Source organism: Mytilus galloprovincialis, chromosome 7 (genome assembly GCF_965363235.1).
Source record: "Mytilus galloprovincialis chromosome 7, xbMytGall1.hap1.1, whole genome shotgun sequence".
Lineage (NCBI taxonomy): Eukaryota > Metazoa > Mollusca > Bivalvia > Mytilida > Mytilidae > Mytilus > Mytilus galloprovincialis.
In genome coordinates, this window is record NC_134844.1 from 24,900,482 (window position 1) to 24,912,663 (window position 12,182).

Here is a 12,182-nt window from a genome sequence, read left to right on the forward strand (position 1 = left end):
AACTGGTAATATAAAAAGTCGACCAAAAACCCAAAAACCTGTTCAAATGTACATCTTTGGGTTATTTTAAATAGGTCTATAAAATTATAATGTTTTACCTGTACGAAAATGTTCAAAAGTTGATGAATAAATGAATCCACGGTAATATATGAAATGAATAGTAAGACTGACAGATTCATTAAATATGCAAAACTTTTTTGCATGCACAAACAAAAAACAAAAACACTAGTAAGGTTAATAATAACAATTTTATTAATTTTATCACAGCTGGATTCAAAGGAAGACACAATCAATTCAAACACCATGGCAAATAATAAACAAATGTTTGGCTGAGTACCAAGCCTGATGTATTATAGACCCTGCTTATATGAGGACTACTTTTAAATCACTTCAGCAGTCAAATGAAAGGAGATTCATGAGTATGTCACATGACACGAATATCACATGTACTCTGATGCCGATCATTTCATTGTGAGAAGTCTAATCAGGACAGATACTACATGTACGTTTAGACTGTTCCCGAGTACTCTGTTTTTCTGTATTGTAGAAACATTGTCAGGGAAATCTAAAATCATAGAAATTACAAAAAATAAGTAAAATACAAAATAACAAAATATTTTATGATGCTGTTTTTTAAGTCTGTACTTAAATGATACCATCTTATATAAAATATATCTGTATTAATCATTTCCTTATATTTCTAAAGAGAATCTGAGAAATCACACAATTTTTGTTGAGTTTATCTAAATCTTGGATGATAATTATTGTTCGTCTTTCCCTTTTTGTTTATTGACTAGCTATATAGTTATTGATAAAAGTAAAATCCATGGCAATACTTTTGCAAAACCACAAAATGGATATGAAAGATCCTCCAGAATACCATTTTTCCTCAATTCACTAAAGTTATTACCCATGAAAACAAAGAAAAGAATCCACTGTATGCCCATTAAACCTGCTATATAAATGTCAATATATTTTTAACTTGTAAAAATAGAAAATGTTTCTTAATAACCAATTTTTTAATCCAAAAGTGGCTTCCATTAAAACACTGTACAACCTTATTTGTTCATTCAATGATGTACAACTAAACTTACCAAATGTTTCTGGAAAACAAAGAAGGTTTGCAATCTCCCTTGGAGTGAAGTATCTCAGTTGTAATTTTCTAATAATGGCGATCTCTTTTTCTCCCCAATTCTTGTTATTTTTCTTTTCTACTGCCTCCTTTTTCAACTGACATGCTCCAGTTACATCCTACAAACATCCATTAAAGTATAATATACTGTGGATTGACTGGATTCATTGTTATTCTTGGGATACCAATTTTCATTAATTTCAATTCTGAACCACTCAGTGACAGTTTTCACGGGTGGATTCCTGGGGTTGGAACCCTCATTTTTATTTTGACAATCAATGCTTATGAATTGGAACATATGGTTGGAACCCCTTTTAAAAAATGGCTGGATCAGCTCCTGCCACTAATTTAAATGTTTATCAAGTGTAATGTCTTATAGGTTTGTATGCAGACTTTTATATAGCTATGAAATTATAAAAAAAATAGTTATAATTGTTTTGTTACCTAAAAACAACATAGTAACCAACTTTATGTGCTTGACTCAAATTGCTATCTGTGACATGTTGAAGTTGCCTAACTAATTAATTAATGCATTATTTAAAATAAAAGGGTTAAACAGGCAATCTTAAACTACCTCAGCCTCTGTTGACATCTGGATAATTGATCCTGCTCCCTCCATGTAGTGACCATACCTGAAATCAGAAATAATTATTAGTCTGACTTCAGTTTTCCCCATAAAAATTCCAGTGGGTCAAAAGAAAAAATATGTACTAACAAGATCTCTATCCTATAATGTGATTGGACTTGCTATCTTTGCAGAAAAAGATTACACAACAGAAACAGCCTAGCACATACTTTTCATCAAACACATATATATAACCATGCACTACAATGTTTGAACAATTTCCAGGTCAGTAAAGTAGAGCCTGACATTCTCCTTGAAACTGTAGACTGCAAATACTTTAATATTACCATACCATGTAATAATGTTACATCATAAATCAGTCTGCATAAATACTTCTTCATAAACACAACTAATTTTCAGAAGCAAGACTTAAAATTTGAAGTCTCTGAGAAACAAGATAATTGTTTGTGACTGCCACTGTCAGTCAGGGGTACTACTTGTACAAGTGTATTTTATTTACTTGAAGAAGTAAAAAAAAATATACACATATAAGTAAATTTGTAGGATACTTATACAAGTGAATTTTTTTTACTTGTATAGGTAAAAAAAAAATTGGCTTAGTTATGTCCCTTAGGCATTCAGAATTTTTTACTTGTATAAGTAAAAAAATCATCCTTTCTTCTTTTCTTGAATCCTTAAGATATCTTTGCTCTAATAGAATTTTAAATTGTGTACCCTTTACAGATGTCTTTACTAATCATTTAAGTGTAATTTCTTGGACAATGTAAATCCCATTTGTCTGTTATCTTTACAACACTGCTCATTTACAAGCCCCAAAGGAGCAATTTTTGATTGCCTTGCGCAAATATACAAGATCTTTGCTCAATCAGTTTCTTTGATGAATTAATGAGATGAAACATTGAACTTTAATGAAAAAATTTGATCAAACCTGGGAAAAATCATTAAAGGCATGATTTTATATCTCAAAACTTCAGGATTTTTGTGGGATTGTAAGAAAAATTTACTTATACAAGTAAATTTTTTAGAAAATTAAGGGGAGATTATTCAAACATTATTTATTTACTTATATGTGTATATTTTTTTTTACTTCTTCAAGTAAATAAAATACACTTGTACAAGTAGTACCCCTGACTGACTGTGTATAATGATCTGCCATACAATAACTTATGAATACAACTCCAATCAGCATCACCACTGTTTACTGTGAAAAATCACCAATTATGTACATTACAAGATGTATGTATATGATAAGAATGTCTACCTGCCTACAATGTATAATATATCCTCATGTATTGTATTTTCGACCTACTAACATATTTTTTTCGAATTTCCCTTTTATATGTTTGAACATAGACATGCCTAATATTTTGAGAGTCACTAGTATACTTGTGCATAAAATAGTTGTATCTGAAATATATTTCGATTTTTAATTTTTTTTTTATTTGAGTTCATTAAATTGATGACACCTTTGTTGACAAAAACAAGCATCTTGTGTTTTCGACCTATCTAAGAAACGGGTCTAAAGTTGGAAATGACATGTCGTACAAATCCGGAATTGGTTACGAATTTGATACCAAAATTTATATCAAAGTGTTAGAGGCGATCAAACTTATTACTTAATGAATTAAATGGTTACATATACAACTAAAAGATATAAAATATTATTTTGATATCTTTTTTGGACAAGTTGTACACATTTCACAATGAGGCACTTTCGAAGCCTTGTACATGTATGATCTTGTATACATTCATGTTTTTGTTAAATACTTATAGTTAATGCATTTTGAAGTGAGGTTGGTGATTATTGTCTGTAATTTCCACTGACAGACTGTTTTTTCTGTAAATAAAAATTAACTGATATTTAATTTTTTCTGTAAAAAGCTGTAAGGAGCATGCATATTTCAGTATTTAAATGGTGTAACACCACTAATTTTGGGCCCGGCCAGAAAGCACATACCAGAAAATTGTACATATTTAACACAAAATAGTTCCTACGCATGAGTGTAACTTTCAAAATATGAAGGATATTTACGTAACATATTTTTGGCATCAAATGAAAGCTGAAGGACTGGTGATCATTGTAGAACACTTTTAGACTTTTAATTTTAAATATTAAAAAAACTGCACCAAATTTTAAAAAGAGGGTCCATTTTGTATGTTTGTCAGATCTGAAGTACCTGTTTTGGTACATCCGAAGTTCATGAAGTTCCGGGAACCAGGTATTTCTTATATGCCATTAAAGGTATGTTGATTTTTTCAGTACAAGTATAAATACTTAATTATAATACCTTTATTTGGAAAATCTTCACCACACGTGGTATCATTTGCTATTGTTACTAAGTATAGTAGCCGAATATGACGTCACACGGGCATGCACAGCATACGGGAAGTGAAAGTAGAATTAGGTCGAAAACGTAAGACGGTTGAAAACACAATACGAGACAATACTTTTGGGAACTGACTACTGGTATATGCTCAAGTTTATTGTTTGAGTTTGATTAAAAGAAATAATCCCTTGCAAAGAGAGTGGTGGCTTGAATAAATATTTGGTACTATGACCTAGATTTTGGATGTGTCGTGTTGTTGTGTTGCTAACCCACTGAGGTATGCTCAACATATTTTTTTCATAAATTTAAGCATACCAACCTTTTGGTAAAGCAGATAGTTTTCCTAATACATGGAAACACCACATCCATTACAATAAATCTCTTTAGATCTTTGTCAGGTAATTTGTATTTGTTAAAGTATTCTGCTGACTGTTTCTCCAGGAAATGTTGTAGTTGTAAACATTTACCATGGTATGTCTCTGTATCCTCATCCTGTCTCAATAGCTGACTCTCTTCCATTAATCTGCTCTCATTGTCACACATGCAACACAATGGTTTCAAATCATCTTCATTTGAATGTTTTTCTTTATCACATGAATGTTTGGTTTTTAATCTTTTAGCCAAGACTGGTCCCTGGTTTGTTTTTGAACTATCACCTTCTCCATCATTATGATTGACAAACATCCAGTCTTCCTCTTCACATTTATTTTTAGTACACCCAGTACACTCATCTAATTTTGATTCGCTCACAGTTTCACAGTCTGAGCTCTGTGAAAGACTTTTTGTTTCTTCTTTTTTGCTGGTAAGCATTAAGATCATGTCAGGATTAGCTCCCTTGTCAGTATGGTAACATCTCTTCTCTGTGTCACATAGTATTTTGTACCTTAAGTAAGGTTGCACAACACTAGGTACTGAGTAGCAAAGCTGAAAAAATATGTATGAACATAAATGAAAATTATACAATATAATTTGTCTTCATTGAAAGTTTTGTCAGTGTTATTTTCACTTGTTTCTAAATAACAAAAAAAAACATGCAATATTCTTTGTGTGATTAGCATGTAAAATCAACAATATTTAACAAACGATTATTGCATTTAATTTTCAATCTGGAATAACTCTGAATTCTGGAAAATTGACAAGAAGTATATGATGAAAACTAATCCAATTAAGATGAGTTTGACATATAAATGCAGAGGTTGAGAGAAAAAATAAAAGTACAAACTTGTTCAGTATTTGACCATGCATAATTTGGATTGACTGGAAGTCTTTTGGCAATCATGTAGTACCTCAGTCTTGAGTTTGGTATTCCAAATTGTAATGGTGTCAACATGTACTCCTGTTGTAATATGAAAACATGTACATTATAAGTTCAAACATTGAATCATAAATTATAATTATTTTTTAATATGCTAAAATTATAAACATTGCAAGTAAAAACATTTATTTTTTTTTTTAGAGTGCACAAATAAAAAATATGCAGTTATAACCTAAGATTGTAATTAAAGCTTTTAGCAAAGAAACATGCTGTAGGCTACCATAATATTTATATGTTTGTTCTGTTGTCTGCCATTTAAGCCCTGATGTAATTAGCCTAATAAAAATTAATATATTTGCATTGTATACTAATGGAAATTACTGTTTTACAGATATGATGCTGCAAAACCATATGCATGGTGCCTTCAGAAGAATTTTGTTTGAACTGTAATGCTTAAATTGGCTGCTGTGACTTTATTTTTTCTGCAACATGTTAATCTTTATGTTCGTAATTATGAATGTAGAAATTTTGCTTTAAAAAAAAACAGACGCTTTTTTCCTAAAGTTTAGGGAGATGAAAATATGGAAATATGGTTAATTTTGACAGGAATCATCAGAACACTGACATTTTTGTCATTTCTTCTTCATAACTATAGAAGGTTTGGCACAAAGAACTAGTGGATGGTAGAACACAAAAAAGATTATTACCTGTAAATGAAATTGACATTTCTGTAAAGCTTTGATAAGCAAGTCTCGAGTTTGTGACTCTTCAAATCCTTTCACATTTTCTACAAGAATGTAAGATGGACAATGTGTCAGTCTGAAACAAATAAATTAAAATTCTCCTCAGCTTTACATAATTCAAGTCTAAAATCTCTCCTGATCAACATGATTGCAATATTTATGTATTTGTATAAATTCTGAGCGTGGAACTATTACATGTATATGCATTTATTTAGATACATGTTTTTGCTGCAAAATTCTGTGTACAATTAATATTTTCTTAAATGAAATATTCTTGAATAAAGTAATAACACATAAAGACTTTTAAGTTCAAATTTTACTGCACCATATGTGAGTTACAATAAATTAATTATATCTTTTCATGATTATATCACAACTGATTTTATTTGGTATAATAGCAAATTTATCACATAATGAAACAAATTGAATGTTAAGTTTAAAAAAACAACAACATTCAAATCAGTGCAAAACGGCTTTATATATTGTTGGGTTGCCCTCTCACTGACATATTTACATACTTACACCCCCTTTCATATATATTTATTTACTAGTGCAATTGTAATGTACAAACAGGCTATACTCACTCAGTAACAGATCTTATATAAGAAAATAGATTAAAATTGGTAAAAAAACCCCAACATTGACATCACTCTGGTAATACATGTAGGTCTGATTCACAGCAGATAAAGATAAGATTGAACTCACTGAGGTAACAGATCTAATAGATGAAGAAATGATTTTGTCCTGAGATCATCAACATCTAGTTTTTTTCCAACTCTAGTGAACGGTTGACAAGGAGGGCTCATCAGTATCATATCTATTTTCATTCGATCTATTTGTGTAACTGTCAGTTTCTACAAAGATATGAAGGTCATAAGTACAGTTCTCTCATATTGACGACTTATTTCAAGTTAATTTGAATGAATTTATATTGAAATTTTTCTACTTCGCTTAACTCTCAATTGTAGTGTAGTAAGTGTATCACTTTTACTCCATTACAAGGACAGGAACTCATCAAATCTATAAATTTTAATTACAAAATGTCAGAAAGATTATAATCGTTATAGTATTTTATTATGAACTACCTCTAAATGCTACAGTATTCTATTCTATTTTATTTCTATATGCTACAGTTTTGTATATTTTATGAAAAGCTGAATGGGTGAAAGATAGAGTAGATTTTTACTCAGAGAAAACTTTGTCAACCTCAGTGAAGCCAAGGTTGACCATGTCTTTTCAAGGGGTTATAACAATTTGCTCTTTCATCCACTCAGCTATCATGGCTATGTATTAATTACTTCATCATAGTTAATACTATCTGTTAAATTTCCAATTCAAAGAAGTAAACTATGACCTCTTGTAGATAAAATGTAACAACAATCCCTCTTACTAGTATATGTACAGCACACAAATAATCAAGAGTCTCAGACTCTCAGTGAAGGATAATAGAGATTTTGCCATGGGTTAGATTAAATTATCTCCCTTATCTTAACCAATAAAAAAAACCATTTTGACATGAGATATAATAATATGCATTATCTTTAATTGCTACAGTAGTGTTGCGTTTCATGAATGATCTCTAAGTGTTAGCTGGGGTATTGTATCATCAAGTACATTTATGTGTTTCAGCATTGTATTACATGTACCTCTATGCCATTTTCTATAAGGTATGTTCCCTTGAAATTATGTCTGTAAATCTTGTTTGCTGTTGTATTTACATCTATTGCTGCTACAACTTCATATTTGATGCCGCTGTCTGTAAAAATATATTTAAAGTTTGTATAAAATTTAGCTCTCTGATATGAAAATATTACTATCACAAGTACATGTACATTGTAGTTACTATCACACTTAAAAATTAACAATTGTTGACCATTGTTGACTGCTTTGCTGGAAAAGCAATTACCTGTCTCACTTTCTGTGACTTTTAATAATTTTAATTAAATTAATAACAATAAAACTTCACAGGAAATTAAAACCAGACGAATTACATAAGCAACACTAATAAGAGGGTATCAGAGTAGGGTTTGTGTTGATAGTAATTATTGAATAAATTAAGGCAACGTCAAAAAGTATTGAAAGCCATGTTCCATGGACACATACACATGGTTGCACTTCCCTTTATCATTGAAACCACATCTGTTGACAACTTCAGAGATCAGCTACATGTAACTAAATTATGTACTTCTGTTCTCTCCAGCTTCCAATAATTAACATGATTAAACACACTCAAACAAAACATGTACATTATGTACATTAAAGTTATCATTTTAAACCATAATCTGAATATACAAACACTTAGTCATTGTTAGTCCAAGATTACTCTGACTTCCAACAGCTGTTTTAGCTTGTCTGGCAAAACAGCTGTTTGACATCAGAGTAATTTCTAACTAACAAACATCATTAGCATGAATGACTGATTAGTATGGTATATTATAAATAATGTGCATACATTTTCTTTAATTACACATGTGCAATACCATGTATTCTTCAGTATTGAAGTCTTGATGACCAACTTTAGTTTCGACAAGACACAAGTGCAGGTAAAGTAAATTTGTGTCCAAATATTGTGGTCATAAACCTATACATGATCACTTTTAAGCTAACATTTAAGCTAACCGAACCTTGAAGTGCACAATGCATTCCTCCTATACCACTGTAAAGTTCTAATACTCTTATTATTTCTGTCATTTTCAATTATCTTAAAATGTGATTATTTTGTAGATTTTTTTAAATCCGGAAATACTTGATTCATTCTAAATTTCAGTACAAACTGGACGGGAACAGGTGAAACGGATTTTCATTTTCAGGGATTACAATTTATTTGAAAAAAGTCTAACTAATTATAAGCTGTCATGAACATTAAAAAAAAACCAATAAAGTTGTTGTGTTTTAAAAATGATATTTTTATTTGCTTCTGGAGACAGGCAAATGTACAAAAAATGTAATTCCTATTTTAAAAAAAGATGAAAAATACCTAGCCAGTATAACATGTATAAGTTAGTATATACATAAGTCAGTACCTTGAAAGATGTATATAAAGGTGTGCTTGTCATATATGTATGTCGGATAAAAGCTCTACAAAGCTTATGTTGTATTGTTATATGTATAACCGACTTTAAATAATCTTTTATGCTTTTATGTTTTATTATCCTACATGCCTGTCTCCCTAACGTGTATACGTCAACGGCTGCAAACTGCTAGAACACATTGTAGTAAGTAACATAGAAAAAGCCCATCTGGACACACATAACATATTACAAATCAACATGGTTTCAGAGCAAAATGGAGCTGTGAAACACAACTTCTTACAGTAAGTCACGAACTTCTCAGTAATTAACCTTGGTCGTGATAACGGCATACAAACAGATCTTATAATTTCAGACTTCTACAAGGCATATGACAAGGTGCCTCACAAAAATCATTATGGAAGATGGATAATAATGGCATAAGAGGAAATACCTGTAATTGGGAATCAGCCTGCCTTAATAATATAATGCAACCGGTTGTCCTAGATGGGGAGGTATCTATGCAAATGCCTGTGGTCATTGAGGTGCTTCGATCAAGGCTCAGTCTTGGGTCCTCTTCTTTTCCTGATTTTCATAAATGACCTTCCTGCAACAGTTACATCCAAAACACGCTTGTTTGCAGATGATTGTATTTTATACAGAAAAAATAAAGATCAGCAAGATTGTAACATCCTACAAAATGACCAAGACTGCCTAGCCAAATGAGAACAGACTCGGGGTATGCAATTTCACCCAGAAAAATGCAATTCACGTACTGTAACAACATCACAGTCACCATACACACACAACTATGTACTTAAAGGCCATATTTTAATATCCGTTAAGAAACCAAGAAGAAAACAAAAGTTTGGCTATTAAAATTATCTATGGTACGTTCAAACCTAGAAAACTGCTCTTCAGTTTGGTCTCCCCAAAACAAAAATCAACAACATTGAAAAAGTACAGAAAAGGACAGCACATTGTGTCACCAACACGTACCATTACACCAGTAGTGTCACTTCCATAATTGACCATCTTGAATGGAAGTCACTAGAAACCCGTAGCAACATCAACCGAGTAACAATGATGTATAGAATCACACGTACACCACCTTAATAGCAGCAGATCCAAACATTTACTAACTAGTACCTTTTATCAAAGCCAGTCAAAATCACCACATTCACCAATTTCTCTACAATATCAAACATTCAGCACCAGAACAGATTACTTTAAGAACAGCTTTTCCTCATACACAGTTGTAATCTGGAATTCACTTCTCGTCCTTTTTCAAAAGAAAAAAAAAAAATCATCGGAAGGTACCAATACCTTGTTGATAAAATTCCGTATCAACTTCACAAATAATACACGATGGTCTTGAAGTATAGATTCTGCGTACTGACGTTGTTTATCATCTTAATAACGTGTTATAATGCTCTTTCATTTGTCTTTATTAATATTATTTTTATTGTTTGGTCTGTTTTTGGTGATATCAATTTGACATGGCTCTGTACTTATGCATCCCGTCATTGTGTTGTTTGTATTATCTTTCATTTTTGCTTTGTCCATGTGACTTTTTGTGTTTCTTTGATACATATGACGTGGCTCTGTAGTTAAACATCCCGCTATTGTGTTATTGTTCTATATATTTTTTTTTTTTTGTATTCTGATCTTTCATATTTGCTAATGCTTTGTCTATATGCCCTAATGTGGCTTTTTTTAAAAGAAGACATACGCAATAAGCATATAGATTAGCGACAAAAAGGAAACTTAAGGTAAACTTCTAATTTACATTCTGCAGAGGATAAGCCTAAAAACCTATAGACTATATTCTTTTCATACTTTGAACGACAAAAATATTATATATCTTTGCCTGTGTGATGTTGACATTCTAACCTCAAACGCGCGATTCCATGTCAGAGTTAATGTTAACCTAACCATTCGGTCCCTGCCAGTACTTTTAAAGTACAGCTTTTTGTAAGAACCAGGCAGGGTGCAATATACATGTGATTTATGAGGGTTTCAGATTTTATCTATAAATGGCTTAGAAGAAGCAGTGACTGAATACTGCTCAAAAAATAAATAGGAGTGGGAAAATACGAGTGGTTGCCATGGTAACGGACACTCTATTTTTTGGTTGTGAAGCATAGTAAAATCTTTCAAAAATCAGCTAAATCACTACAGTTCAGAGCCTGATTAGGAATAGAATCAAGCATTTTTCGTTAATTTTCATATGCAACATTGATACAACTTGGTTTTAGCATCATTTTAGTTAAGATTGCATGTAAACCAAATTTGTAAATTTTTTGAAAAATTTTGCCAAAAAAATGCATATTTTCAACTTTTCTGAATTTGGGATTTTTGCGAAATTATCAAATTTTCTATGGTGTTTTTCAGAAAAGAGCAACTGTGTATAGCATAGTTAGCACTTTAGTTATGAAGTTTGGATACTACTTTACCAAATTAGATAGAAAAAAGCTTGGGACTTTCTTTAGTTTTATCACCATAGCAACCAATTTTTTCCTTGGAAACGGAGTTATTATTTGCAGAATATTGCAGTTTTAGAGCTTAAATGTACTGAATTGTTTCATAACTGATAAAAAAAATTACATTTAAGCATAAGCTTACTCTAAATTACCATCGTTAATAGTTGCTGACTTCTATAGTTACCATGGAAATACATATTACCCATAGCAACGTCTATTTTAAAATGTGTCCATAGAAATTTATGTAAAAAACTACATATATTATAGATACGGTGTTTATATTCAAATTGGAATATGACTGCATGCTTTGCTTTACTCACAGTCTAGTCTATTCTTTTCAGAAGGTTCAACAAATATAATATATAATGAAACATTGGGGTTAGAACTGAAGGTTAGAAAAAAAAGGGGGGTAGGTTTATTTAAAAAAAAATCATACATGTAGATTCTTGAAAAGATAACGATTGGTCGGAGAGCCTGATTATGAATAGAATAATGATTATGAATAGAATCAATTTTATTTTCAGAAATTACATATACATGTATAACATTGATACAACTTGGTTTTAGCTTCAGAGCTTCATTAGTATTGCAGTTCAACCCCGACTTTTAGATTTTTTGTTAAAAAATACTAAAAAACATTCATTTTTT

General features: G+C 31.1%; 1 protein-coding gene across 1 annotated transcript; it reads right to left on the minus strand.

The window, feature by feature from the left end:
* Window positions 1-229: 229 nt before the first annotated feature.
* LOC143082618 (tRNA (cytosine(38)-C(5))-methyltransferase-like) lies at window positions 230-8,808 on the minus strand. Its single transcript, XM_076258398.1, has 9 exons — window positions 8,668-8,808; window positions 7,690-7,799; window positions 6,749-6,897; window positions 6,008-6,119; window positions 5,268-5,381; window positions 4,365-4,969; window positions 1,707-1,764; window positions 1,095-1,251; window positions 230-565 (listed from the first exon to the last, which is right to left on the minus strand). The coding sequence occupies exons 1-9, from the start codon at window positions 8,732-8,734 to the stop codon at window positions 462-464; spliced, it is 1,476 nt and encodes a 491-aa protein (XP_076114513.1). The 5' UTR covers window positions 8,735-8,808; the 3' UTR covers window positions 230-461.
* Window positions 8,809-12,182: the final 3,374 nt, after the last annotated feature.

Bases quoted from the DNA above. Each gene is read 5' to 3' on its own strand.
- LOC143082618 (XM_076258398.1), bottom strand. From the start codon at position 8,734: ATGACAGAAATAATAAGAGTATTAGAACTTTACAGTGGTATAGGAGGA. The intron at 7,800-8,667 runs GTTCGGTTAGCT...ATATTTTTACAG, and splicing joins AATGCATTGTGCACTTCAAG to ACAGCGGCATCAAATATGAA. The intron at 6,120-6,748 runs GTGAGTTCAATC...TATTTGTTTCAG, and splicing joins CTATTAGATCTGTTACCTCA to ACTGACACATTGTCCATCTT.